This window comes from Phalangium opilio, unplaced genomic scaffold, assembly GCF_054372755.1.
Source record: "Phalangium opilio isolate 3A_F unplaced genomic scaffold, DU_Popi_V2 ptg000209l_1, whole genome shotgun sequence".
Taxonomy (NCBI): Eukaryota; Metazoa; Arthropoda; class Arachnida; order Opiliones; family Phalangiidae; genus Phalangium; species Phalangium opilio.
The window spans coordinates 17,766,889-17,793,195 of record NW_028324217.1 but is presented as its reverse complement, the minus strand read 5'-3'; the positions used below and the strand labels follow the sequence as shown (position 1 = coordinate 17,793,195).

The following is a 26,307-nucleotide window of genomic DNA, read 5'->3' as shown; positions in this document are numbered from 1 at the left end:
TGGGGGTCATTGGACAGTTTGACCATTAAATTTTCCCAAGTTTTGATAGCTTGACTATGGAGATAGACACTACTTTTCACATTCCAGTGGACAATGTCCTATAAATTTTCCAGTTAATCAGGGGGTCACTGGACACATGTCCTATAAGAAATTTTTCTTATTTCCGGCCCTGTAATAGTACTTACCTCTCTCGGGCTGTCTGCTAGTCATTCTTATTCTGGCGCGAAAAGCGGTCAACGAGACACGGAAGCCCTTAAATGTGTATTACTAAAATTATTAATCCTTAGTACTAGAAATACTATTAATAAGAGAAGGAACTCTTTCTCCAAGAAGAACAAAAGGCATTAGTTACTAGTAACAAGAAAACGTTTCAGTTAGACGATAAAGGGCTTGACTTTTAGCCTTGAATGATTGGTTTAATCAGCTTTTTTGACGGGTAAAAAGGACAAGTAGGATGGATTCATTGAAAGATTGTGTTGTTACGTTGAAACCTTTAAGCTGGTAAGTAATAAAAATGTTTCGGAAATTTGAAGAATACCTCAAGAGGTTTAAGGGAACTGCCCTGGCAAAACCTAACCTAAGTTGATCTAATCCGGCCTAACTAACCAAACACAATGTAAAACAGGATTAAATTTTTTGGCCCATCTATCTTAGAAAGGCCAAATGGGCCAGGGAATCAAGAAAAGATTTGCTTTGTGAATACTTTATTGTACAAAAAGGGAAACTTTAGCCAATTAATATATTTTGGAAAATATTTCCAAATCTTGAGTTGATTGAAAAAAGACAGTTACTATGGGAGCTAATTCTAACAACCAAATACGTGATATCTCCAGAGTTGGGCACTCCTTTTTAGATAGATTTTTTTTCTATCAAACTATCATAGATGGCGAAACTATCAATTCTTTTGGCTATATTTTAGAGTGGAACTCCTTCTTAGATAGATTTTTTTCCTCTCAAACTATCATAGATGGCGGAACTATCAACTCTTCTGACTATATTTTAGACTGACATTGCTGGTTAGATCGATATTTTTCCTCTCAAACTATCATAGATAGCGAAACTATCAACTCTTCTGACTATATTTTAGACTGACACTGCTGGTTAGATAGATATTTTTCCTCTCAAAACTATCATATTTGGCGAAACTATCAATTCTTCTAGCTATATTTTAGACTGGCATTATTTGTTAGATAGATTTTTTCCCTCTCAACAAATCATAGATGGTGAAACTATCAAATCTTCCTTCAATATGTTAGATTGGCTCTCATTGTTAGATAGATTTTTTGCCTATCAAATCAAATTGAAATCTTTAGGGACGACTAAATTAATCGATTATTTAATTTTCGGACTTTAAATTTGATGGTTTTCGATCAAACTGATTTGGTCTCTACCTAATTTTACTCTGTTTAATCGATTCCTGATATTTCCTGATTTTGTAGAATTTCTAATATTTTCATATAATCATATAATTTCCATAATCTCATTTCTCAAGTTTGACTTTTAACTGTCTATAGTTCAAAAGCTACTATCCAAACTTTTTCAAATTATTCGCTCTTGATTTAATCTAAACCATCTACTATAAACGGTTAACTAATAATAATTAAAGGCAAAAATTGCAATTAAAAACTGTGGGTAATAAAAATCAGAAAAATCTACACTTTAATTTATCTACTTCTACGTTTGGATGATTTCGTGGAATCGTTCTTCCTCCTCGAGTAGTCGTTCACATCAGTGACAGCACGGAGCTTCTATATACAAGAAGCTCCGTCTTCACAGTTTGAACTGTTGAACCATCGTTTATTTTATTTTTATTTATTTGTTTGAGAGGGTTATAACGACCACCAAGTACAGAATCTTCTTATAGAATAAACCTACACTTGCTAACGTTAAAATATATTAAAAACTTCGATATCATTCAAAAAACGACTTATCTTTCCAGAAATTTTCATAACTATCAATATTGCCTATCAAAGATTAGCTCATAATTTTTTTAAAATCAAATCAGAAAACAGATGTCGCCAAATAAAATCACTCAAAAAATCAATATATTTCTCAAGGAATAATGCCTATCATTTTTTATGATTTCTAAAAGATGGGGTTAGTAGCCAGATCACGTTGAGAATCGATATTTTTCTCTAGAAGATTTCAACGAATCAATGAATCATATCAACTTCGAGTGCACTTCCTAAGCTATCAAACTCAATCGATCATTATAATTCAAATTTTTCTCGAAAATAACTATCAAAATTGATACTTTGATTGGGGCAGATTTAGTTTTCTATCGTATCAAGTGGTAAAACTATCAAATGATATGATAGTGCCCATCTATGGATATCTCGTACGCTTCTCGCGAAACCAGAATCAAAGATGAAATTATAAGTCGCGAAATCATTGAAACTAAACTTGAAAAAAAGATCTCTAAATTAATTAGAAATTCATTTTTCTCCATTCCTTTGCTTGTTTTTCAAAGAATGTTCCATGTCTTCATTCAAAGTTTAATTTTAGGGAAGAAATGTGTCGTCACAAACTGTCTTTACGCAACGCCTATATGAATTTGGTCAATTTTCAAAGGGATATTCAAAGACAGGTAAATGAGAAAATATTGTTCTACCGCGTGAAGTTTAAAATTACAATGAAAATTTTAGGAAATGGATGAGAATGATGGTTTCTTAAGCAAAGATGATAAAATGAAGAAACTGAGGAACAAGGTAAAAATTGACAAAACAAGAACGCTTACAAAATATTATTTCCATAGAAAAAGCATTGCAAGGAAACCTGATGGGAAAAACGAAACTAGGGGTGCTTTCACCATTGTCTGGAGTTCAATGCTCCTCAGCCATTAAATGGCTGATGAGCATTGAACTTTTGTAAATGGCCTGCCAATGAAAAATTTCACTCTCATTGGCTAGAATTTTAAAGGATAAAGCTCCCTTGTTTTATTCATAATTAAAAATGAGAATCATCGAAGTTCTGTCACGTCATTGGTTTCCCCTCTCTCTTGTTTGTCCTGAAAGTCCCATGGAAATCAGCTTTTGTAATGGAATCTTATTTAAATTTTTTAGTTTGACGTTTTAATTTCAAGCGTGAGAAAAGAGAGAATGGAAAATGCATTAACTATTAATGAGCAACGAGGGAAAATTGACAGGCTCAATAAGGTCAGAGAAGAATTGAAAAACAAAGTAAAAGATCTCAAGGTACGCGACATTGTTCATTTGATGAAAACGCAAAGATGAGATTAGATGTTAGGAATATTCATTAATCATTGTTAATTGTTTAAAAATTAGGAGAAAAATGAAATTGTTCAAAAGGCTAACGATGTACCAGTGAAAGTTGAACCAGTTGATTATGATTCAGAGCCAAAAGTTGAACCAGTTGATAATGATTCAGAACCAGATAGCCAAGCATTATCCCTACCAGTTGCGGCACAGCAACAACCTCAATCTCAAAATGAAAGGTATTGCAAGAGAAAAAAGGGTGTATTGATTTTGTTGTTTACACGTGTTTTTTTATCATAATTCATCTGTGTAGTTCGGAAGGAGTCCCTACTGAGGACCGGAACAACAAGCAGCCTGGTGCGTAAATTTTTATTTATGTAGAAATATTGTAGGTCTCCCCAAGTCACTTGCTGGGTGCATAATCCTTTCAACCACTTGTTTCTGTAAGATTTTTGAGTTAAAATGTTGGAAAGTGTTAATTGGCCTCATTTTCAGCATTAGCCCAAAAACTCACCCCTAGGTCGAAATAATTGGTTTCTTTTAAACTTTCATCTGTTTTAAAGATTATCACTATTGCAAATGAGCTTGATTATATAAGGAAATAAGAGGAGAATTAATGGACAATCTCATTTGAAAGATGGACATTTTCCAACTTTGCTAAGGGGAAATAGTTTGACCCTATGTGCCCACAACAAGGCTTGCATTGGTTTGGAGAGAAAGCAACTACTTCATTTCTTTAATAGTGTGCGCCTTCATATGCCCCTGCATTCCTTATTTTTTCATGTGCGCTTGCAGAACAAAGCATTTTTAATGTTAATTTATAAACTATACGCATGAATATTACCAAGAAAAAATAGGTGCGATTCTTTGAAAAGTGGGCGGATACTTTAGAAAGCTCGCGACTAATTAAGGGGTGTGACACGAGCTCCGTCCACATCTCATAGAATCATCGCGGTTTCCTTGTGTCGTATCTTTCTTTTCCAGATGTTACATTTCCTGAATGAAATGTAGTTTTGCTTTGTGTAGGTAAATCCAAGAAAAATCAAAATATTGAAGATAAAAGAGGAGTAGAACATCGCTCTAAAATTCGTGCTAAAGAACAAAGCTTCAAATGTGATCAGTGTAAATTTTCCACTTCACGCAAAAGTAATTTGTTCAGACATCAACGACGTAAACACATTGGTGGAAAACACTTCAAATGTGATCAGTGTGATTATGCCAGCAAGCAGAAGAGTAATTTGATCAGACATCAACGCATTCATAGTGGTGAAAAACCCTTCATATGTGATCAGTGTGATTATGGTAGCAAGCGAAAGTCCGATTTGAAAAAACATCAACACATTCACAGTAGTGAAAAACACTTCAAATGTGATCAGTGTGATTATGGATCCACGCAGAAGGGTAATTTGATCGCGCATCAACGCATACACAGTGGGGAAAAACCCTTCAAATGTGATCAGTGTGACTATCGATGCACGCAGAAGAGTAGTTTGATCACCCATGAACTCATTCACAGTGGTGAAAAACCATTCAAATGTGATCAGTGTGACTATGATAGCAGGAACAAGAGTGATTTGAAAAACCATCAACGAAATCACAGTAGTGAAAAACCCTTCAAATGTGATCAATGTGAATATGCTAGCGCGACTAAAAATTATTTGTTTAAACATAAACGTATTCACATTGGTGAAAAACCCTTCAAATGTGATCAGTGTGACTATGGATCCACGCGGAAGGTTCATTTCATCGCACATCAACGCATTCACATTGGTGAAAAACCCTTCAAATGTGATCGGTGTGATTATGCCAGCACAATCAAGAGTAATTTGATCATACATCAACGCATTCACAGTGGTGAAAAACCCTTCAAATGTCATCAGTGTGACTATAAATGTAGGCATAGTAGTTATTTGATCATACATCAACGAATTCACAGTGGTATAAAACACATAAAATGTGATCAGTGTGACTATAAATGTAGGCAGAGTAGTAATTTGATCGTACATCAGCGCATTCACCTTAGGAAGAAAACCCTTCAAGTGTGATTATACCAGCACAAGTGAGTCTAATTTGATCACACATCAGCGCGTTGATAGTGGTGAAATACCATTCAAGTTTTATCATTGTGAAGATGTATCATCACACACATGTAGAAAACACATGGGTCAATAGAATGGATTTGAAGGAGTAGTAAAGAGTAGAATCGAGGAATGAATGAAAAATTTCCAATGTTGTAAAATTCGAAAAAAAAATTTGAGATTTCGCTATTGAATGAAACGATGTTCCTCTGACAAATTCCTAATACCTTTTCCATTACACGCACTTCTTCGGGCAACATTTTGTTCTTAGTGTGATAAACATTGCTCTCGAAATAGATTATAACCCGAAAAGTTTATCAGCTTTTCTTTTCAGGTTGTTACGTAACTGTCTAATTATCTATGAAATCTATACTTATTTTGATTTTTAAAATAATTGAAAACCATCAAGGAGCAGAGTCCAATCTTCATTACAAGTTAATTCTCCTAATTCTGAAATAATGTACATTGATTTCTTGATGTTCTGATTTTATTGTTTTATTGTAAATGAATTTTTATGACTATTAAAATTTATAAAATCTGCTTAAATGATATCAGTTTTCAGATGGTAATTTCAATTGAAGAAAGTTACCTAACCTTTGGGGCAACATCAAAAATAATTACATACAAACAAATGAAAACGCTTACACAAATCACGGTTTTATTTTTATTTATTTATTACAAGCACACGCTCACCAAATGTACTTTATTTGTAATTCAAATAATATTTCTGATAACAGTTGCGGATTCCCTATTGCATGATTCTTAAAAAGCCACTTGTTCCTGAAAAATTAGATACAATGCAGCTTAAAGCCTGACAATAGCTTAAAAACTATGGTGTTGGGATCGGTTGGGATTATTGTCGTGATATACTACAGTAGAAAGTTGTTGAGTCAATTTTACATATTTCATTCGTCAAACAGAACTATCGATGGAAATAATGTACAGTATGAACACTTCATAGTTTACGAGATATCTACGCTGAAATACCTATTTTCTTCCAGTGTGAAATTGAAAATGATTCTTTTTAATTTCAGAATTTCATTTAGATCGCGAGTTAAAAAACTTTCTGTGCTCCCATTTTTTTCCGAGAGCCCAACAAGGAATTGAGCGAAGTTTTTTAAAACGATTGCTAAGATTGCTTAAAGGGGCTAACCGGACCTCTCCCGAGGCAGTCTGCCTTTAGGGACGGGGGAAAACACTCAGCTTTTTGGCCATAAGGAGTGGCGCCACTGTCGCGGCGGGGGGCTAGGCATTATGCTTCCCAACAGTTTGACCCCGCAAGCCTCCGGTGGCGCCCTTTAAAGACTTCAACGAAACAAGCTGTTGGCGCCGAGCACAGATCGAGTGAGCTCTGGTGAGTGGGACATAATTTCTTAAAAATAATCTTTTGTGAAATAAGTCTGAAAGCAGTTTTGACAATTATCCCGTCGCGAGTCCAACCAGATCCTATGTTCTACATTCTGATTTGATGGTCTGCTAGTGGTTCAAAGGAAATAGTTTAAATAGATTAATTAGCTAATTTTTTAAAAGATATCACCAAAATGGGAACGAGATTTAGATATAACCCATTATGTCTTGAAGATATAGCATTTAGTTTTGGAATACCACATGTTGTTCACTTTTACTACATTTTATATCTTATTTAATTTATAATGTTTAATTTTGGAGTTTGAAGGTAAAATATTGATATTTTAATAAATTATCCATTATATATTTCTACTTTTGCAATTAAAGCGCTTAAAAATAATAATTTGTTATTTAAGGCTAAATTTAATTTTGACAATTTTCCTGTCACGTGTAGAGCAAGATTTTGGTCCACGATAGTCTACAATCTGCATCACGCTGACCAGGACGACCGCCTTATTTCTACGTTATTAATCACGTAGTCTTGATCTACAGTTCTACACACAGTTTTCAAGGTCTGCTACGTTCTGGCTAATTGACGCCTTTATGAGACATACCTCATGCGATTGATTGAGCCGTTGATAAGATAATTCATTAGAATAACATTAAGAGTAGGGGTGTGCGAATACCACTTTTTGGGTATCGAACCGGTTATCGAATACCAAAAAATTTTCCTTATCAAATACCGAATCGAATAGTTTATTCCAAATCGAATATGGAATAGTTGGGCCTTGGTATTTTTTTTTCCTTCCCGATTAATCGCGAATAGTTAAGCCTAGTAACCGCGAATATTTAACCCTAGTATTCGCGAATACTAGGCCAACTATTCGCGGCTAATCGGGTAGTAACCCTAATATTCGCCAATAGTCAATACAAAGCAAGGAGAAGAACAATTAGAAGCTCCTAAATTTCAAAATACCTCTCCTCATTGGTGGTAAAGTATTTCTTAAAATATTCCTATGCACTTGCTGGTAGTTTTTGATGGGAGACAAATAAAATTGGGATGATATTTTTTTAAATAAACCTAAATTTATGGTAGTCGAACTTTAACCGAATAGTCAGTTCGGTATTCGATATTCGAATCGAATAGTGAAAATGGGTTTATCGAATACCGAATCGAATTATTCGGTTCGGTATTCGATCGAATTATTCGATTGAAACGGTTAACCGCACACCTCTAATTAAGAGTATTCAATATAAATAGTGTTGAAGGTTTAATTATAATTAATCAAATATTCTAGTTTAATATAACAAATAACGTAATCAAAGGGCGGGAAAAGCTGACTGCGTTTGGTATTGAAATAATTTGTGTTTCATTTTGCTAGTTTGTTCAAAGGTCTGAAATTATTTTTACGTCGCGAGTCCGGCCGAATTTCAGTTCTTTTTTCCGAGCGAGTTTGCGTCGTTGAGTGCGTGATCGAGTTGGCTATGGTTTTTGAAAACTGCTGTCGCATATTTCTCGATGACGGTGATTGAAAGGCCGTCAATTTGCCAGAACGCAAAAGCAATTTGCAAAACCACCGTGGCCAAACTAGCCCAGAAAAACCGAACGGAAATTTCTGCCGGACTCGCGCTAAGGCTGAGAATTGAGAATAAGGATTTTTTTAAGTGGACATTTTTCCAGGGCCACCACCTTATTTCTCACATTCTCAGCCTGCTGAGTCTAGAGATTAGTCAGATAAGTACATAGATATATATACGGGTCTAGATACACTTCCCCTCTGTTAGGCCCTTTAAAAAATGCGGAGGTGAGAACTAGCAGTCGACGCTTTACGGCGGGGGAATTAGATCCAAACGCCATCTATACGCGCCGAGGATTGAGAGGTTAACTAACACGCAGCGCCTCTAGCGGACTGAATTGAAAACTCTTGGCGGGAAGTTCGCGAATGGTAGATAGGCAGTTTAAAAATGGCAAGCGCTACAATTATAAAATACGTCGCATTTTTAAGCATTAGAAGGTTTAAAGAAATTATTTTAGGGATTCTACTCGTCTAAAAGTCTAAAATATAATAAAACCCAAACACATTTTTAAAGTAAGAAGTATTTGTAAATCAAACGAAGTTAATACCGTAGTCTCTGGATAGTGTAACAGGGAAACTTCTGTAACTAAGCAAGTTTTTGATATTACCATCTATTTAAGTGTTCAAATTAAATAAATATGTTTATATTGTAAGTTAATTAAATTAACTTGCAAGTGCTTCCAGACAGACACATTTTTGAGGTTAACTGTACCTCGTAGGAGTTTTGTACATTTAATTTGGGTGTTGGGATTAGATAAGATAAAGTCTAAAAACTTACTTTTTCTCTTTAAGCGCGTTAATTCATTCATTACTATTAATACAATGAATTCTAGAACTTCGAAAATGGGTAAAATTTCACCCCTTCTGGGAATTTCAGTAATAATTCTTACAAGTAACTACACAACAACCCTATAACTTCATTTAAAGACGCGGTCATTTTCCCGCCAATTTGTTCTTCTAAAATCCGCTAGAGGGCGAACGCGGCGGCTCGCTCGGCTCGTATTGAGAGTTTCAAGAAACAAAAAAACGAAAAATTCGAATATGGAAAGCGCGGGAAATTCGAATATGAAAAGAGCGGGAAATTCAAATTAGGCTTAACTTTTCAAATAGCTTTACGTATTTCTGATCTCCTTTATACGTGTAATTATGTTCTTAAGTGAAATAAATAGTTTTTATGTAAAAGAAGTAGTGTTTTTAATGAAATGTTAGTGAAATAAGGCATTAAAGATGGTTAACAGTTGTTCTTATTTACAAAATGATTTACTTACGAACAGAATAAGAGGACCTCCCCTTCAGATTAGGAAATAGTTTTACTTTGAACAAACATTCGCTTAAATCTCTTTAAATATCAGCTGTTACTGCAAAGCATCAGCACGCCCGCTGGCAAAAGTTATTTATCCAATTTTTTAGCTTTCAAAATTCAGCGATAGATGGCGCACTAGGTATCTTCCCCCGGGAAAATCGCGTCGACTGCTAGCTGTCATCTCCGTATTTTCCCCGATTCAGTAGGGTATCTAGACCCGTATATATATCTATGGATAAGTATTGCATTATCTTCGCCAACATTATTAATACTGTTGGCAAAGGTTTTATCTAAATTCCACTCCAATAATAAAAATAATACCACCTCCAAGCCCGAGACTGGGAAACTTAGCTGTCTGCTAGTCATTCTTATCTTATTATGACACGAAAAGCGGTCAACAACTCAACATCAACTAACAAAGTAGACGGAAGCCTTTAAATGCGCATTACTAAAATTACTAATGCTTAGTACTAGAAATACTATTAATAAATGAAGAAACTCTTTCTCCCATAAGAACAAAAGAAGTAGTAAATGCAAAACCATTCAGACGATATAGGGCTTGAATGATTGGTTTAGTCTGATTCTTTAGCGTGTAAAAGAGGACAAGTAGGATGTATTCGTTGAAAGATTGTGTTGTTACGTTGAAGCCTTTAAGCTGGTAAGTAATAAAAATGTTTCGGAAATTTGAAGAATGCCTCAAGTGGTTTAATGGAATTGCCCAGGCTAAACCTTATCTAAGCAGACCTAATCTGGGCTAACATGAAACAGGTTTCAGTTCTTTGATCCATCTATCTTAGAATGGCCAAATGGGCCAGAGAAATGAAAATCGTTAAATTAATTACAAATCACGAACTCTTCAAAAAACACATCATGATGTACATTCCCTCACTAATCACGTCGTGATGTACATTCCCTCACTAATCACGTCGTGATGTACATTCCCTCACTAATCACGTCGTGATGTACATTCCCTCACTAATCACGTCGTGATGTTCATTCCCTCACTAATCACGTCGTGATGTTCATCCCCTCACTAATCACGTCGTGATGTACATTCCCTCACTAATCACGTCGTGATGTTCATTCCCTCACTAATCACGTCGTGATGTTCATTCCCTCACTAATCACGTCGTGATGTTCATTCCCTCACTAATCACGTCGAGATGTACATTCCCTCACTAATCACGTCGTGATGTACATTCCCTCACTAATCACGTCGTGATGTACATTCCCTCACTAATCACGTCGTGATGTTCATTCCCTCACTAATCACGTCGTGATGTACATTCCCTCATTAATCACGTCGTGATGTACGTTCCCTCACTAATCACGTCGTGATGTACATTCCCTCACTAATCACGTCTTGATGTACATTCCCTCACTAATCACGTCGTGATGTTCATTCCCTCACTAATCACGTCTTGATGTTCATTCCCTCACTAATCACGTCGTGATGTACATTCCCTCACTAATCACGTCGTGATGTTCATTCCCTCACTAATCACGTCGTGATGTTCATTCCCTCACTAATCACGTCGTGATGTTCATTCCCTCACTAATCACGTCGTGATGTTCATTCCCTCACTAATCACGTCGTGATGTTCATTCCCTCACTAATCACGTCGTGATGTACATTCCCTCACTAATCACGTCGTGATGTACATTCCCTCACTAATCACGTCTTGATGTACATTCCCTCACTAATCACGTCGTGATGTTCATTCCCTCACTAATCACGTCGTGATGTTCATTCCCTCACTAATCACGTCGTGGTGTACATTCCCTCATTAATCACAGTTCAACGACATTTTACGAGTGTTAAATATAAAAAATATTTTATTTAAATTGTACATTAGACACTAATCAGGAGATATGATTAGTTTTAACATGTATTAATTCAGTCGGAATTTGTAACAATGCTATCCCACTAATCAAACCTTTCATCCTTGAGCCTTTTTGTCTCACAAAGGTCCTAGCAACACTGTGAACTCTTATTAGTTTAAAATATCAACATTTTTCTCCATTTCTTAGCTTGTTTTTCAAAAAATGTTTCAAAGCATATCTTCATTCAAAGTTTAATTTTAGGAAAGAAATGTGTCGCCATAAACTGTCTTTACGCAACGCCTATATGAATTTGGTCAATTTTCAAAGGGATATTCAAAGACAGGTATATGAGAAAATATTGACCTATTCCTTGTTGTACCGTGTGAAGTTTAACATTACAAGAAACAAACTGCTGTTTGTTTTAGGAAATGGATGAGAATGATTGTTTCTTAAGCAAAGATGATAAAATGAAGAAACTGAGGAACAAGGTAATAATTGCCAAATCGAGAAAACTTCCCAGATAGTGTTCCCATAGAAAAAACATTACGAGGAAATCTAACATAAAACATGCTTGAGCGAAAGCGCCTAGTTTTCCTGTCCCCTATGAAGTCTTTATGAGATTCAAAATAACATTGTCTACCTGCATTAAATGGCTGATGAACATTGAACTTTTGTAAATGTCCTGCCAACGAAAAATTTCACTCTCATTCGCTAGATGTTTAGAGGATAAAGCTCCCTTGTTTTAAGCATCATTAAAAATGAGGATTATCAATGTTCTTTAAACGACATTGGTTTCCCCTCTCTCTTGTTTGTCCTTAATGTCCCATGGAAATGAGCTATAGTAATGGAATCTTATTTCAATTTTTTAGTTTGACGTTTTAATTTCAATCGTGAGAAAGGAGAGAATAGAAAATGAATTAACTATTAATGAGCAAGGAGATAAAATTGACAGGCTCAATAAGGTCAGAGAAGAATTGAAGAGCAAAGTCATAAGTCTCAAGGTACGCGACATTGTTCATTTGATGAAAACGCAAATATGAGATTAGATGTTAGGAATATTCATTAATCATTGTTAATTGTTTAAAAATTAGGAGAAAAATGAAACTGTTCAAAAGGCTAACGATGTATCAGTGAAAGTTGAACCAGTTGATTATGATTCAGAGCCAAAAGTTGAACCAGTTGATTATGATTCAGAGCCAAAAGTTGAACCAGTTGATAATGATTCAGAACCAGATAGCCAAGCATTATCCCTACCAGTTGCGGAACAACAACCTCAACCTCAAATTGAAAGGTTTGCAAGTGAAAAAAAGGTGCATTTTATTGTTTTATTTTATCACAATTTATTTGTATAGCTTGGAAGGAGTCCCTACTGAGGACCAGAACCACAACCAGTCTGGTGTGTAAATTTTTATTTACGTAGAAATATTGTAAGACTCCCCAAGTCACTTGCTGTGTTCACAATTCTTTGAACCCCCCACGGATAAGCTACAACTAAAGCCCCGACGAGTTTTACGGCAATAGACCCTTAAATAAAATAAACAAGCTGGATACCTTATATCGCCGAGTCGGGATTTTTTCAAATAGAGTACCAACGCCATCTAGTGGCGAAAGGTTTCGTTGAATAAATTATAAAAACTTTACTAAGCCTTTGCCTAAATCTAAAACTGTGTAATTTCAATGACAAGCTTTGGAAATCTCCTTACCTTTCTACGATTTGAGACTTAATTGCGAAAAACAACAAGGTAATTACGTTGTGAGCTTGTGTAAAGCGAAATCTGCTCTAAAACAGTTCCTAAATCACTTTCACCTGAAACTTCAGTTCCCAAGTTCCGCCATTTAATTTTTAAAGTACACTTCCTTACCACTACTGCGCAAAATCGGCCCATAGCCCTCTAAACCAATCAGATTAATATACTGATTACCCAGAATTCTCTGTCAATCCTCAAAAGACGGTTGGAAAATTTGAACGATTTTCTTTAAGGGTCTATTTCTAAAAGCCTTATTAGTCAGTGGTGATGGTATGAAGTTGGGAAAACACATTGTGGAACCCTTAAGGAAGTTAAGAATGTGCATTATACCAGAAGTAAATAGGGGGAAGTATGTTGCTCCAGCTTTAGCCAGTGTAAGGCGTCCCTTTATTGTAAAATCACGCTTTGCGGCCCAAAATTTGAATTCATCCAATCAGAGTGAGGCAACTTTTCCAGGGAAATTTTCTTTCATACGCCACCACTTGGTCATATAGTTAACTAAAATCGTTCAACTGGAAATTAGCATAGGCCTACATAATTTGAAATAGTTTTTCGAGATCGCCGTTTTCTTTAAGGTGCTGGAACATATTTTTTTCCTATTTTCATATAATGAGACCGACTTGAATTCCTCTTTAGCCTTTTCTATATTCAGGCTAGTTGTTAAGCTTAGGCAGAGGCTTAACAACTAGCCTGAATATAGAAAAGGCTAAAATTTTACGCATCTGATTCTAATCACAAATAAATTAATATAACCAGTAAATATTTAGCTTTATTATTCTACTTTTTATATAGAAAACATTCAGTTATTACTATTTTCTTCTGGTTATTATTAAAAACTTACGAGAACAAGATATCAGGCCAGGGCCAGGCAGTCGGCTCCGTACTCCGTAGTCCGTAGCTGGCCCCGGCCAGCTACGGAGTACGGAGCCGACCTGACTCTTGAGTTGAATATGCTAGAATGAACAGGAGCAGACGAGAAGAAAATAGTTTCGGGGAAGTGTATTCATCCGCGAGTTCCCGCCAAAAACGCGGTAGCGGAAAGGCCCGAAAAAAACCATAACTCGACGCCTCTCGAAACCCCCTTTGATACGTACTTCCCCCTATTTACTTCTGATTATACGTAATTGTTATGTATTGAACTGATTTGATGGCTTAACATACAAGAATGAAATTCATTCGACCCCTGTAGCGAATGTGATTTCTTTTCTGAACTCTATTGCTGATGCCAATCACAAAGATCAAGACATCGCCCAAATAGCAACTAGTTCAAATTTCCCAACAGGGTTTTGAGGATCAACAGAGCATGCTGGGAAATAACTTATGATAATCTGATTGAGCTAAGATGGCACAGAGAAAGGTTTTAAAATATTATAATGGCAAAAGCAATAAAGCCAGAGCTTGAACGCCTCAATTATTATCGTTTATGATCAGATTAGAATTTTCATATGATAAGTTAAACAAATGTAGGCTTTACTTACAGCGAAATTACGTATGTTCGATTTTGGGAAAAGATTAGGCATTATTAAGTTATTTTGCCACTAGAATACTTATTTCTGTGAAATATTTGAGTTAGATGTTGGGAAGTGTAAATTCGCCTCACCTTTAGTCCAAAAACTCGTCCCTAGGTCCAAATATAAGTGTGCTTGCAGAATAGAGAATTTTTAATGTTAATTTGTAAATTACGCGTGAATATTACTAAGAAAAAATAGATGCGATTCTGAGAATCTTTCACTCCTAGTCCCCACTGTGTGTGAAAAGTGGGCGGATACTTTAGAAGGCTCGCGACTAATAGGCGATTTTAAAAATGACGTTTCATAGGTGCGCGCGCAGAAATTAGGGAGGGAAAAAATGCCTTCCAACTCTGCTTTTTCCCCCGGCTACATATTTTGTATAGGGGACTTTTTGAAAAGGCCTATTATGGGGTGTGATACGAGCTCCGTCCACATCTCATAGAATCATCGCGCTTTCCAGTAGGCCTGTGCGGGTAGTGATTTTTGGGTTTCGGGTCGGGTACGGGTAGTTGAAAAAACTTCCAATCCGGTATCGGGTCGGGTACCTGGATTTCTAACGGGTACTCGAATAAGTAGGCCTAGCTAAACTACCATTATTCGGGTGCTTTTCGGGTAGCAAAAAATCATATCGGGCACTTATCGGGATGAAATACTTTTATATGTGAAAAAAATAAGTGTCATGGAAGACTTGGATACCATTATGGCGAAAAGTACAAAAATAAGACGCTAAAGGTGGAATTCATAAACGTCCATATCCGACGTTTATGAATTCCACCTTTAAGCTATTAGCGAGGATTGAAATAATGAATAATACTGAGCATTGTGGAAAAGTTTACTCAAACTTAAGTTCTTCTAAGTTCAAGAAACTTTGCCAAACCAATACCCGATTGTCCTAAGCCTTGTCACGGGTAATGAGCGGGAAAATTTAAATAATCGAATAATTTCGGGTATTAAGAAATTAAGTTTTTGGGTATCGGGTACTCGCACAGGCCTACTTTCCAGATGTAACATGATTTTTACCTCTCCGAGTGACGTATGTCACGGAGAGGTATTACACCGGCCGTGTCTGTCTGTCTGTCTGTGTGTGTGTGTGTGTGTGTGTCTGTCTGTCTGTCTGTCAGACCCCACGTGACCGCGTTCGCAGTTTACAAATCGGAGCAAACAAATACCCGATTTCCGGAACGCGTTCGCGGTTCACGGAAATTTGGTCATTCATCTACCAACACCAGTCTTTACTAACTGGCTTCTAAGGACCACAATCTGCTAGTCTTTGTCCATCCCAAGCACCACCAACTTCTGTTCTTCGTCAATTTCACCTTGACTCCAGCTTCTATGCACCATCATCTTCTGTTCTTCGTCAATTCCACATTGACACCAGCTTTTATACACTACCATCTTCTGTTCTTCGTCAATTCCACATTGACATCAGCTTCTATGCACCACCATCTTCTGTTCTTCGTCAATTCCACATTGCCACCAGCTTCTATGCACCACCATCTTCTGTTCTTCGTCAATTCCACATTGACACCAGCTTCAATGCACCACCATCTTCAGGTCTTTTGTCCATTCCACATGGACGCCAGTCAGTACATTCTGGCTTCTTTTCCTCCGTCATCGTTTGGTTTCAAGATATACGCAGCGATCGGCTAGGGTTACGAGAAACGTCTAGCCTCCCAATGGCAGGGCTTCCACCATCGGTTCACGCAAATGCGTTTTTATCTATCATTTGGTTTTAAGATATACGCGGCGATCGGCTAGGGTTACGAGAAACGTCTAGCCTCCCAATGGCAGGGCTTCCACCAAAGGTTCACGCGAATGCGTTTTTATCTATTATTATAATGGAATCGAAACGTATATATACCCCAAAATTTGAAAAAAGCGGGCAAGAGGGGTACCCTTCACTTTAAACGTCAATATTAGCAAAGTTTCGAAAGATAATAGGAACAACTTTATTTTAAACGATTTAACTATTTTTAAAGTTATTTACTGGCGATTAAAATAATTAAAAATAATTATATTTATTTAAATATTAAAGATAAACCCAAGTACCGAAGTCGTTAAATCATTGCCTCCTATATCTATCAAGGCCCGTGCTTTGCGTTATATTTCGTACATTGTCTCTTATATCTTTTTAGGCCCGTGCATTGCGTTATATTTCCTACATTGCCTCCTGTATCTATCTAGGCCCGTGCATTGCGATATATTTTTGAGAACAACAACCAAAATGGGAAGCTCCTCTCAGAACCATAATAATTTGTTTTCTCTGTTATATGAAATGAAAATATGGATAATATTTTCGGCAATTCGATTTGAATGGCTCTTTCTGATGTATCTTTCTCTCAGCACTGTTCATAATGGACAGGAACGTAGAGATTCGAGACACTTGGAATTACGATAGTGTTTCAAATCCTCTGTAATGAGGGCTTAACGACTTGGAGTGACTGGAAAGATAGATACACATCCTATTTTTTAGTTGTACCATGCGTACCACAATGTTGCCAGGCGTTTATTGAAGGATGCTTGGGTACTTGGTACAGACTGTTACGTCTACCAAGTTTCTTAGCATCCAAGAATAAATAGGATTCATAGAAGCCAGTGTTATGGGCATGTCATGGGTCAAGTCGTTAACTATATCGACGCAGTTAAATAGCTGATGGCATTATTTTATCCACTTTCTCATTGCGTTTCGAGTGGAAGTTCAACTTTGGCACGGACGACAGATGGCGCTCTTAACCTTCTACCCCCAAAAATCGCTGTTGTCTGCTCGTTTTCCCCTTCCGCGTTTTTTCGTTATAAACTTATGATTTAACGAACTGTTAAGATAAAATTTCATATTTCCTTAGACAGATAAGCTTCTACTCCTTTCATCTTACTCCCAGTTAGATTTAACCTTGTTAAAACATAATCAGATGAATTTGAGTTATAATGTCTAGGAGTGATAGAGACATTTTTACCGATGTCTAGAGATGTTAAGCTTAAGCGAAATTGTTTTACGTTTGAATAAAAATACCGCTTCCAGTAGTGGGTTTATAGTACTCCTTGTTTGTGTAAGATTAGTGTAGCTGTAGAGCGTTGTTGCTGTTTAGTTTATACGCCCCCTAGGCCTATTTGTGAAAGACCTTTTTTACGCACTTTTATCATTCTTTATTTGAAAAAAGTGTTGGCAATGTATATTTTTTAAATATGACGGAATTGCTGTTGGTATGATAGCGCCCTATTCGCGAAGAAAACCTTTTTTTAAACAGTTGATTCATTCTTTGATAGAATTTCGAAGGAAGAAGTTAAGTGTTAAATTTGCTCGATTAATTTTGTTCGGCAAATAATATAATTAAGCCTTACGTATTACTGAAGGAGATTGATTTTGCCAACCTGTGTGAGTATTTAAGGAGATTGATTTTGCCAACCTTTGTGAGTATTTAACTGATTAATAAGTAAATGGAGGAAGATAATAATTTAAGTAAAGAGGAAATCAGAAAACGAAAGGCAAGGGAAAGAATGAGGGCAAAAAGGTCAGATCCTGAATTTAGGAAACGAGAAAATGAAAGGAGAAGAGCGTTAGCCGCGGAAAAAAAGGCTGTTTCTGGAACAGGTTCTAGCAAGCAAAATGTTGGTCCTACCACGAGGCCAGTTGGCCATGATCGTACGAAAGATAATGCATTAAATAAATGTTCTATTGAAAGTACTGTAGGCGTAGGCATATCTATTAATAAGGAACCCAATAATGTACAAAATGTTAATGCTAATATTAGTGAAATCATCGAAAGCGATGAACAAGTACGAGCCTAGCTTATGTGTGATTGGGTTGTGGCTTCCATGTTTTGGGGACATTTGCTTTTTGTGTGGCGATGTATGATTCAGCTTTGATATGGACAAATGTTACAAGTCATACTGGTAGACTAAGAATACGGTTGAGGTATAGCGAGAGAGTAGAGTTTCCACAGCAATTGAGAGATATTGAAAAGGCTTGAGCAATTGACTATTTTAAAATTGAATTCCTGCACTTGCAAAGAATTAAAAAGAGCGATATATGCATATATTTAGGTTGTTTAGGGGGTAGTGATAGTCATCTCCACTCGGAGAGGTAATATTTTGGCTTTCCCAACTTGTTTCTTTATGAAATGTATTTTTTGATTTGTGTAGGTAAACCCAAGGAAAAACATAATATTGAAGATAAAAGAGTTGTTGAACTTCGCTTCAAAATTCATACTAGAGAACAAATCTTCAAATGTGATCAGTGTGAATTTTCCAGCACAAAGAAAAGTAATTTGATCAAGCACAAACTCATTCACTTTGGGGGAAAAGGAAGACCCTTCAAATGTAATCAGTGTGATTATACCAGCAAGCTGGAGAGTAATTTGATCGCGCATGAACGCGTTCATAGCGGTGAATTACCCTTCAAATGTGATCAGTGTGAATATGCCTGCACACGGAAGCATTATCTTATCGCGCATAAAAGCACGATGCATATTGAAACACCCTTCAAATGCGAGCATTGTGACTATAGTAGTGTGTGGAAGCATTGTTTCATTAGACATCAACGTCTTTACCATGGTGTAAATCCCTTCAGATGTGATCAGTGTGAATTTGTAACCACAGAGAGTGGTCATTTGATCAGTCATCAGATCAGTCATCAGCGCAGGGGGGAAAGACCCTTCAAATGCGATCAGTGTGACTTTGCTTGTACTCGGAAGTATGATTTGGAAATACATCAAAGCATTCACAGGGGGGAAAGACCCTTCAAATGTGATCTCTGTGACTTTGCAAGTACTCGGAAGTATGATTTGAACAAACATGAACGCATACACGATGATGAAAAATCCTTCAAATGTGATCAGTGTGACTTTGCAAGTATTCGTAAGATTGGTTTGATCAGACATCAACGCGTACACGGTGATGAAAAATCCTTCAAATGTGATCAGTGTGACTTTGCAAGTATTCATAAGAATGGTTTGATCAGACATAAACGCATTCATGGTGATGAAACACCATTCAAATGTGAGCATTGTGAATATGCAACCACACAGAGGAGTAGTTTGAACATACATCAACGCATTCACAGTGGTGAAAACCCCTCCAAATTCGATGAGAGTGAATACGCTATCGCGTGGAAGAGCTTATTGATCAAACGTCCACGCATTCACAGTGGTGAAAAACCCTTCAAATGTGATCGGTGTGGCTATGCATGCGCGCATAGGGCTCATTTGATCAATCATCAACGCATTCACAGTGGTGAAAAACCATAATAAACCATTCAAAATGTGAATAGTGACCTATGTTAGCGCGTGGATGTCCTTATTGATCACACATCAACGAATTCATGGTATGTGATCATTGTGATTTTAGATGAGCTGAAAGAGTAGTGTTATCAGACTCGTCAATGCGTTCACAGTTGGGAAAAACCCTTCTAATGTGATCAGTGTGACTTTACCATCAAACCCTTAGCACGTGATCGCAATAAATATTCAAAACCACTGACCATAACTAAATATTCAAAAGAATTCTAAATGAAATTTATTAAGAAACAGTAATGGAGGATGCTAATTTATAATCTTCATTATAGGTTAACTTTTTAATTTTTTTACTTACTCTGATTTTATTATAAGTGAATTTTAATTGTTTGAGTTTCATTTTTAAAAAGAAAGTTAGCTGTACAAGCTGTTTAATATTGTAACGAGTATTAAAATTAATAAAAATCTGTTTAAATGATATCAATTTTCAGTTGGTAATTCAATTGAAGTGCCTAACCTTGTCATACTGAGATAAATATGGCCTATATTCATTTCATTTGGCAATATCACGTCTCTTTCCTTTGAGATATTAACAAATGAAGTTTTTGAGCGGTGCAGGACTGTATTCGAGGTTTAGTATATGAATAGACCATTCCATTGTTTACATGAAGAGAAACCAATAGACAGCGTACTTCCCTCAAGCCAAGAAGCAAAACAACGTCCCGCCGACTCGTACTGCCTGGTCGAGCGCGTCAAAGGGCCAGGCTTTCCAGCGCTGTTAGTCAGGCGTCGCTAGTATCAACTTGCCTACTTTTTTGTACAGAGAGTTGCACATCCTATAGAGCTTCGAATGTTTTTCACGCCTATCCTTTATCCATTGACCTCCTTTCTTTATTGTGATTATTTACATTTTTGGTAACTAAAATTGCATCAGGCGCGGCGGCGCCTCACTTTACAAAGACTACTCTCCTTATCCTGGAACTAACTGCAAAAATTCACAGAAAAATGTACCTTCAAACAAAATAGCTATTAGAAAACTGTAGTCTCTCATTGAAAAAGCAAGTCATGACCTTGCAAAGACGCAAGTGCAGGTATTTTACAATTAAAACATCTTCGCTCGGTGTACCAATAATTTAATCCATTTTTCCTAACGTAGGGATTAATAATAAAAAATGTAAATACTTTATTGTTTAGTAATAAACAATGTATATGTTGTGTTTAAAACATGGTGGGAAATATTTTAAAATCTATATAATAACACAAATATTCACCTTTTTATTAAGATTTGAACTAATTAGCAACACCAATGATTTAAAACTAAGCATTTTAAATTTCGCGCCAAAGAGTAGATTTTCTCGCTATTTACGTGTTGCTGTTGGAAGTAAAACATCCAGTGGTTATTGCGCCTGTCAATGGGCGGGGCTTTACATTTCCCCACTCGGTCTATATCCCACTCTAGCCGCTGCGACTGCGAGCAGCTTGTGTCCAGGAGCGCATGATCGAGTTGGCTATGGTATACCCCAGGTGCCAGCTCCGGCCCCCAGCCGCGCCAGGCTCAAAAATTAAAACCGTCTGCCAGAGATTAGTTTTTGGCGGCAATTGGTGTAGTTATTTGTGTAGTTATCATTTGTTCCGGAATCCGTAACAACTTTAGTTAATTTAAATTTTTTAGCCATACAGCTGGAAAACGATAAATACAAGTTGGGAAAACCAAAATATTACCTCTCCGAGTCAAGAGGTCTACTACTACAAACTTATTTACCTATTTATGGAATTATTTCACTTTTTTGAAGTAAAAATTTACGAAATATTGAAGCAGTATTCCAAACATAGCGAACAGTAAACTAGACGACATTTTACTTCCAATAAGGATAAATCTTTGACACATGGAAATCAGTCAATGGGGAAAAGAACAGGAAATGAAGTCTACGCTTCAGCTGTTTACCCTATATTCTGATAGCTACATTCACAACTGGTTTGCAGTGTAAACACCATCGTCTCGTCTCACCTCAACAATATTCTTAGTTTGCCAACATGAATGTTAACGTTAAATAACACTAAAGCTAAATTGTAGCTAGACGCACTAATAGTCAATGCGCACCATAAAGAGAATAATAAGTCTGTAGCTACTACCCGTTTACCATTAGCCCTTTTACTAATTTAATTGCTACCATGATCTTTTCTTCTATTATAAAATCTTAACCTGATTATTTAAGAGTGTATTTAACTTTCGGCTCACTCTGAACCGTTAATGTCTCTTCATTTCAGACACGAAAATCAAACCCAAAAGTTTACTTCACATCAGGCCTCAATTATTTACACCTTGTTTTACTAAGCGTATTGCGGATAATACTTGTTATACCCGCCGGAGTCTAGGTCTTAGTTTTCTTCGTGAAGTCACTAAACCAAGGATTATTCTATATACAGATGTAGTATAGCTTAAGTAATATATAAACAGCCATTTCAAATAACAATATTAAAAACAATCTTTGGAATATCAAAATGAAACAGAGCTTTAAAGCTACAAAAGTACTAAATGCATTATAATTACGAAAAATACTTCCACATATTCACTTTATATTATGGAAAAAGGGAATATTAAGGTTCTGTATGATTTCTTAACACACCAAAACAAGGCTAACTGCTAACGCGACGCACTAGTGTAACAATGGACGGACACACACAGACAAAAACATAAGCTGCTTTTTAACTCTTTCCGTATTAATTTTCAGTTGAGAAACAAGATTATCTTAAATATTAAAATAAATATAATTAATATTAAATATTTTCTTCGTTAGTTGTTCGCCTTATTGAGCGTTACATCGTTTTGATAAAGAACAATTAAAACATTCTTGAGAGACTTGACTAATATTTGCGTTTGAAATGAAGCATACGCCGGTTGCTTCGCCTTACTCAAATAGGTAGTATATAAAGGATTCGAATCGCAGCTGTAGGAAAGAACATCGCAATTGCGTGAACCTTGGAGGAAGACCCCTCCATTGGAAGGCTAGACGTTTCTCGTAACCCTAGCCGATCGCCGCGTATGTCTTAACCTTAAGGATGATGGTGGTGTTAGAAGCCAGGTGTACAGACTGTTGTCCATGTGGGATGGACAAAGACGAGAAGGTGGTGGTGTTTAGAAGCCAGTAAGTACAGACTGGTGTCCATGTGGAATGGGCAAAAGACTAGAAGATGGTGGTGTTTAGAAGCTTGAAAGTTGGAACTGGTGTCAATGTGGGGTGGGCAAATGAACAGAGTTGTTAGACAGGCAATGGAGTAATAGCCTGTAAGTGGAATACAATTTCCGGGACTGTAAATGCGGTCTGGAAATTGAATACACGTTTGCTCCGATCTGCAAACTGCGAACGCGGTCACGTGGGTGTAACAACGGACAGACAGACAGACACACAGACACGTCGAATTTAGAACCTCTCCGTGACATACGTCACTCGGAGAGGTAAAAAGAGGAAACTATTTCTCCAAAGAGCAAGAAAATCAGAACAGTGTATGTGATAACTGATAACATTATTATTATAGGGTTTAATCAATATTAAAAGAAATGCACATGGGTAAAAAAAATTTATTATAAAAGTTAAAAGGAGGGTGAAATCAAGCGATTTTTTATCGATTCTACTAATTATAAGACCAGTCTACATAATGAAATATTCAGGAAATACCTCCAAATGATTTCAAAATTCAAAATAGGTTGAGATTTTATGGATAATTTGAAATAAGCACCTCCGACCAATCGCATAACGCTTTGCATTCCTGTTAACAAAATTTTCATTGCACGCTCTACATCTCGCGCAATTTTAAAAAATCTCGTGCTAAATTTCATTCGACATGGAGCACATGCCGCGAGATTTTTGTTTAAAAGAAGGCAGGGCGTTACGCGATTGGCCAGAGGTGCTCATTTAAAATAGTCCATAAAATCTCAAAAAGGTAAAAAATCACTTAACCATGGACATAAGTAATTTAAAAATTTATTGATAACATTATTACTAAAATAGTATATTTTTTAGCCTCGACTTAGAACTCTGTTGTACTAAACTTATCAATGCCAAATCTTGATTTACATTTATTATATTAAAATTTTACGTGTCAAAGGTCCTTGACAAAGAGAGAAAATCGGGGTATTACGTCGCAGTCCATGAAAGTGTGAGTTCCTCCACTGAATGTCGAAGTCAAAAAACGATTTGGAATTGTCCCTTGAAAGAAATATGGAGAACGATTCAATTATAGAATCTTTGGAAGCACAGGAATCGAAAAATAAGTGTCATAAAAAAGGAAATATTGAACCGATCTGCGCTTCACCGGAAAAGACCCCGGTTCATCTGGATAGCGACTTACCGGATATATCGCCTGAACTTGAAAACGATACTTCAGTGTCCAACTTAGATGCCCTTGAACATTTCGCGTCAAACTATTTGTTTGCTAGTTCGAAAATTGGTAAGCAATTTTATTCTTAAAAAGTGTGGGTACCTAGAGAGAATAGCCCGAGTCATAAGGTTTGAAAATAACCTTGAGCAATATATCCACTGACGCTGATAAAAAGGGTTTTTGAAAAGTCCATCAATTATGAGGGATCGTGTTTATTGGGAACAACTGAGTGGAAAGTATCAATGAACATGTTATGTACAACATTTGGTTACGGATATATGCCACCCCCCCCCCCCCAAACATTGGCCATTAAAACAAGGAAATATCCAACAATGTAGAGTACGACTTTAATCCGAGTAACCAGCTTGTTTAGAACTATCAGACAATTTCAAAAACCTTCAATCTAAGTTAGATTCAAGACCTTTAACTAGCTTGTTAATGGCACTTGAAAACGACTGTCGTACCTTTTCATCACCTCGGACAGCCTCCATTTTCTGTTTAGTTTGCTCGAGGTTTTTTCTCTAGTCGGAATATGTCATTCGTGTCTGTAAGACCTATCCCCCACGGGATGCAATGGGAAAGGGCAGAGTAATGACGGACATGAAAGAGGTGGGGCTTACTTGTCCACTGACACCGGCGTAAGAGTAGAAGCTTAAGATCTCGCAACTTATACCTTCTTATAGTATATTCCTTTTTGTTTTAACCATAGCTAAGTTATTAATTTGCAAAATGTGAAAATATCTCAGGGTTTGAAATGATTCTTAAAAAGCCTATCGAATCACTCGTCGCACAGTGATACCATAAGTTCATAAGACATGTTACATAAGTTTCTCAGTTTATACTGAACGCAGAACGATTGTCATGAAGTGACGTAGGTGAAGAGTCATAGATTCTCGAAAAGCGACGCCTGGTTTTGGCGCTGTCAAAGGCTTAGTTCAGACTAAATAGGATGAGGGGCTCTTGCAAAACCGCGTGTAGTCAATTGATGTGTCCTTCTCGAACTAGCTCTCATTATGTCTCTAACATTACGAAGCATACGATTTGTCATACTTATGGAACACATCTTATAAACTTATGGTGATACCAATGAACCAAAAATTATTAAGTAAGGTCTGCATGGTGAGCAACTGAACACCAAAACTGGTCAGGGTTATCTTGCAATAGCCGACGATTTTCCATCTGAAAATATCGTCCGAAGAGTATTTTTATACCGTTCATCATCTTTTATGCATGATCAGATGGAAAAACAACCTTAAATCAAAAGTATATGGATAAAAACAAAAAGTACACTTCGATGAAACTTGTTTGCGCCGTGTAATATGAGAAGCCCTCCTTTATACAAAAAATAGTGTTGACCCCCTCTACGTATAATTATCTTCCTAACCGTAGGACGGGGAACAAGGCTCATAGAGAAGCAGGTGCTAACTCCAGTAACAAATATAAAATGATCTTTTTACCTTGTTTAAATAATCACAGTAGTTTTTGGCACCTTCTATAAAAAAAACTTTCAATTGTTGTTTAATGAAAGGATTTAGTCGTTGGCTTTTAAAATGGAAGCGAAGCGATTCTATGGAACAAATTGATCAACATTTTCAGTTCGTCTGTCACTAAATCCATTTTTTACCTCTCCGAGTGACGATGACGTCACGGAGAGGTTTTACACTGGACGTGTCTGTGTGTGTGTCTGTCACCGCGTTCGCAGTTGGCAAATCGGAGCAAACGTGTTCGCAATTTCCGGACCGCGTTCGCAGTACACAGAAATTCCGAAAACTTTATTTCATTGTTTTACCTATCTTATTTAACGTCAATCAGTAACTAGTCGTTATACCTTCATCTGCTGACCAACCGCCAATTCTTTCACTCAACACCCTCAGTATTTAATGGCTTCTAACAACAACACCATGCACTAGTCTTTCGTGTACACCACATACACACCAATCTGTTCTTATTGGCTTCTAACACCACCATCTACTGGTCTTTCGTCTATACCACAAAGACACCAATCTGTCACATTGGCTTCTACTCCATCATCGTTAGGATTAAGATGTACGCGGCGAGCGGCTAGGGTTACGAGAAACGTCTAGCCTCCCAATGGC

The 26,307-nt window shown here is 36.7% G+C and overlaps 2 protein-coding genes across 2 annotated transcripts; both read left to right on the top strand.

Annotated features, from left to right (window-relative positions):
- Positions 1-394: 394 nt before the first annotated feature.
- Positions 395-7,320, top strand: LOC149620980 (uncharacterized). The gene is made up of 7 exons (XM_089854039.1): positions 395-501; positions 2,506-2,587; positions 2,646-2,708; positions 3,063-3,194; positions 3,285-3,454; positions 3,529-3,572; positions 4,242-7,320. Exons 1-7 carry the CDS (start codon positions 455-457, stop codon positions 5,258-5,260), a joined length of 1,557 nt encoding a protein of 518 aa, XP_089710165.1. The 5' UTR covers positions 395-454; the 3' UTR covers positions 5,261-7,320.
- A 2,470-nt stretch (positions 7,321-9,790) lies between these two features.
- LOC149620979 (uncharacterized) lies at positions 9,791-20,310 on the top strand. Its single transcript, XM_089854664.1, has 7 exons — positions 9,791-10,178; positions 11,606-11,687; positions 11,770-11,832; positions 12,214-12,345; positions 12,436-12,635; positions 12,697-12,740; positions 18,744-20,310. Exons 1-7 carry the CDS (start codon positions 10,132-10,134, stop codon positions 19,844-19,846), a joined length of 1,671 nt encoding a protein of 556 aa, XP_089710790.1. The 5' UTR covers positions 9,791-10,131; the 3' UTR covers positions 19,847-20,310.
- The last annotated feature ends 5,997 nt before the right edge of the window (positions 20,311-26,307 follow it).

What these genes read in the sequence shown, in the direction of transcription:
- LOC149620979 (XM_089854664.1), top strand. Translation starts at nt 10,132, where the DNA reads ATGTATTCGTTGAAAGATTGTGTTGTTACGTTGAAGCCTTTAAGCTG. An exon ending in AAAGGGATATTCAAAGACAG is followed by an intron (nt 11,688 to 11,769) that starts GTATATGAGAAA and finishes TGTTTGTTTTAG; the next exon opens with GAAATGGATGAGAATGATTG. An exon ending in TGAAGAAACTGAGGAACAAG is followed by an intron (nt 11,833 to 12,213) that starts GTAATAATTGCC and finishes TCAATTTTTTAG; the next exon opens with TTTGACGTTTTAATTTCAAT.
- LOC149620980 (XM_089854039.1), top strand. Translation starts at nt 455, where the DNA reads ATGGATTCATTGAAAGATTGTGTTGTTACGTTGAAACCTTTAAGCTG. An exon ending in AAAGGGATATTCAAAGACAG is followed by an intron (nt 2,588 to 2,645) that starts GTAAATGAGAAA and finishes TGAAAATTTTAG; the next exon opens with GAAATGGATGAGAATGATGG. An exon ending in CCTCAATCTCAAAATGAAAG is followed by an intron (nt 3,455 to 3,528) that starts GTATTGCAAGAG and finishes TCATCTGTGTAG; the next exon opens with TTCGGAAGGAGTCCCTACTG.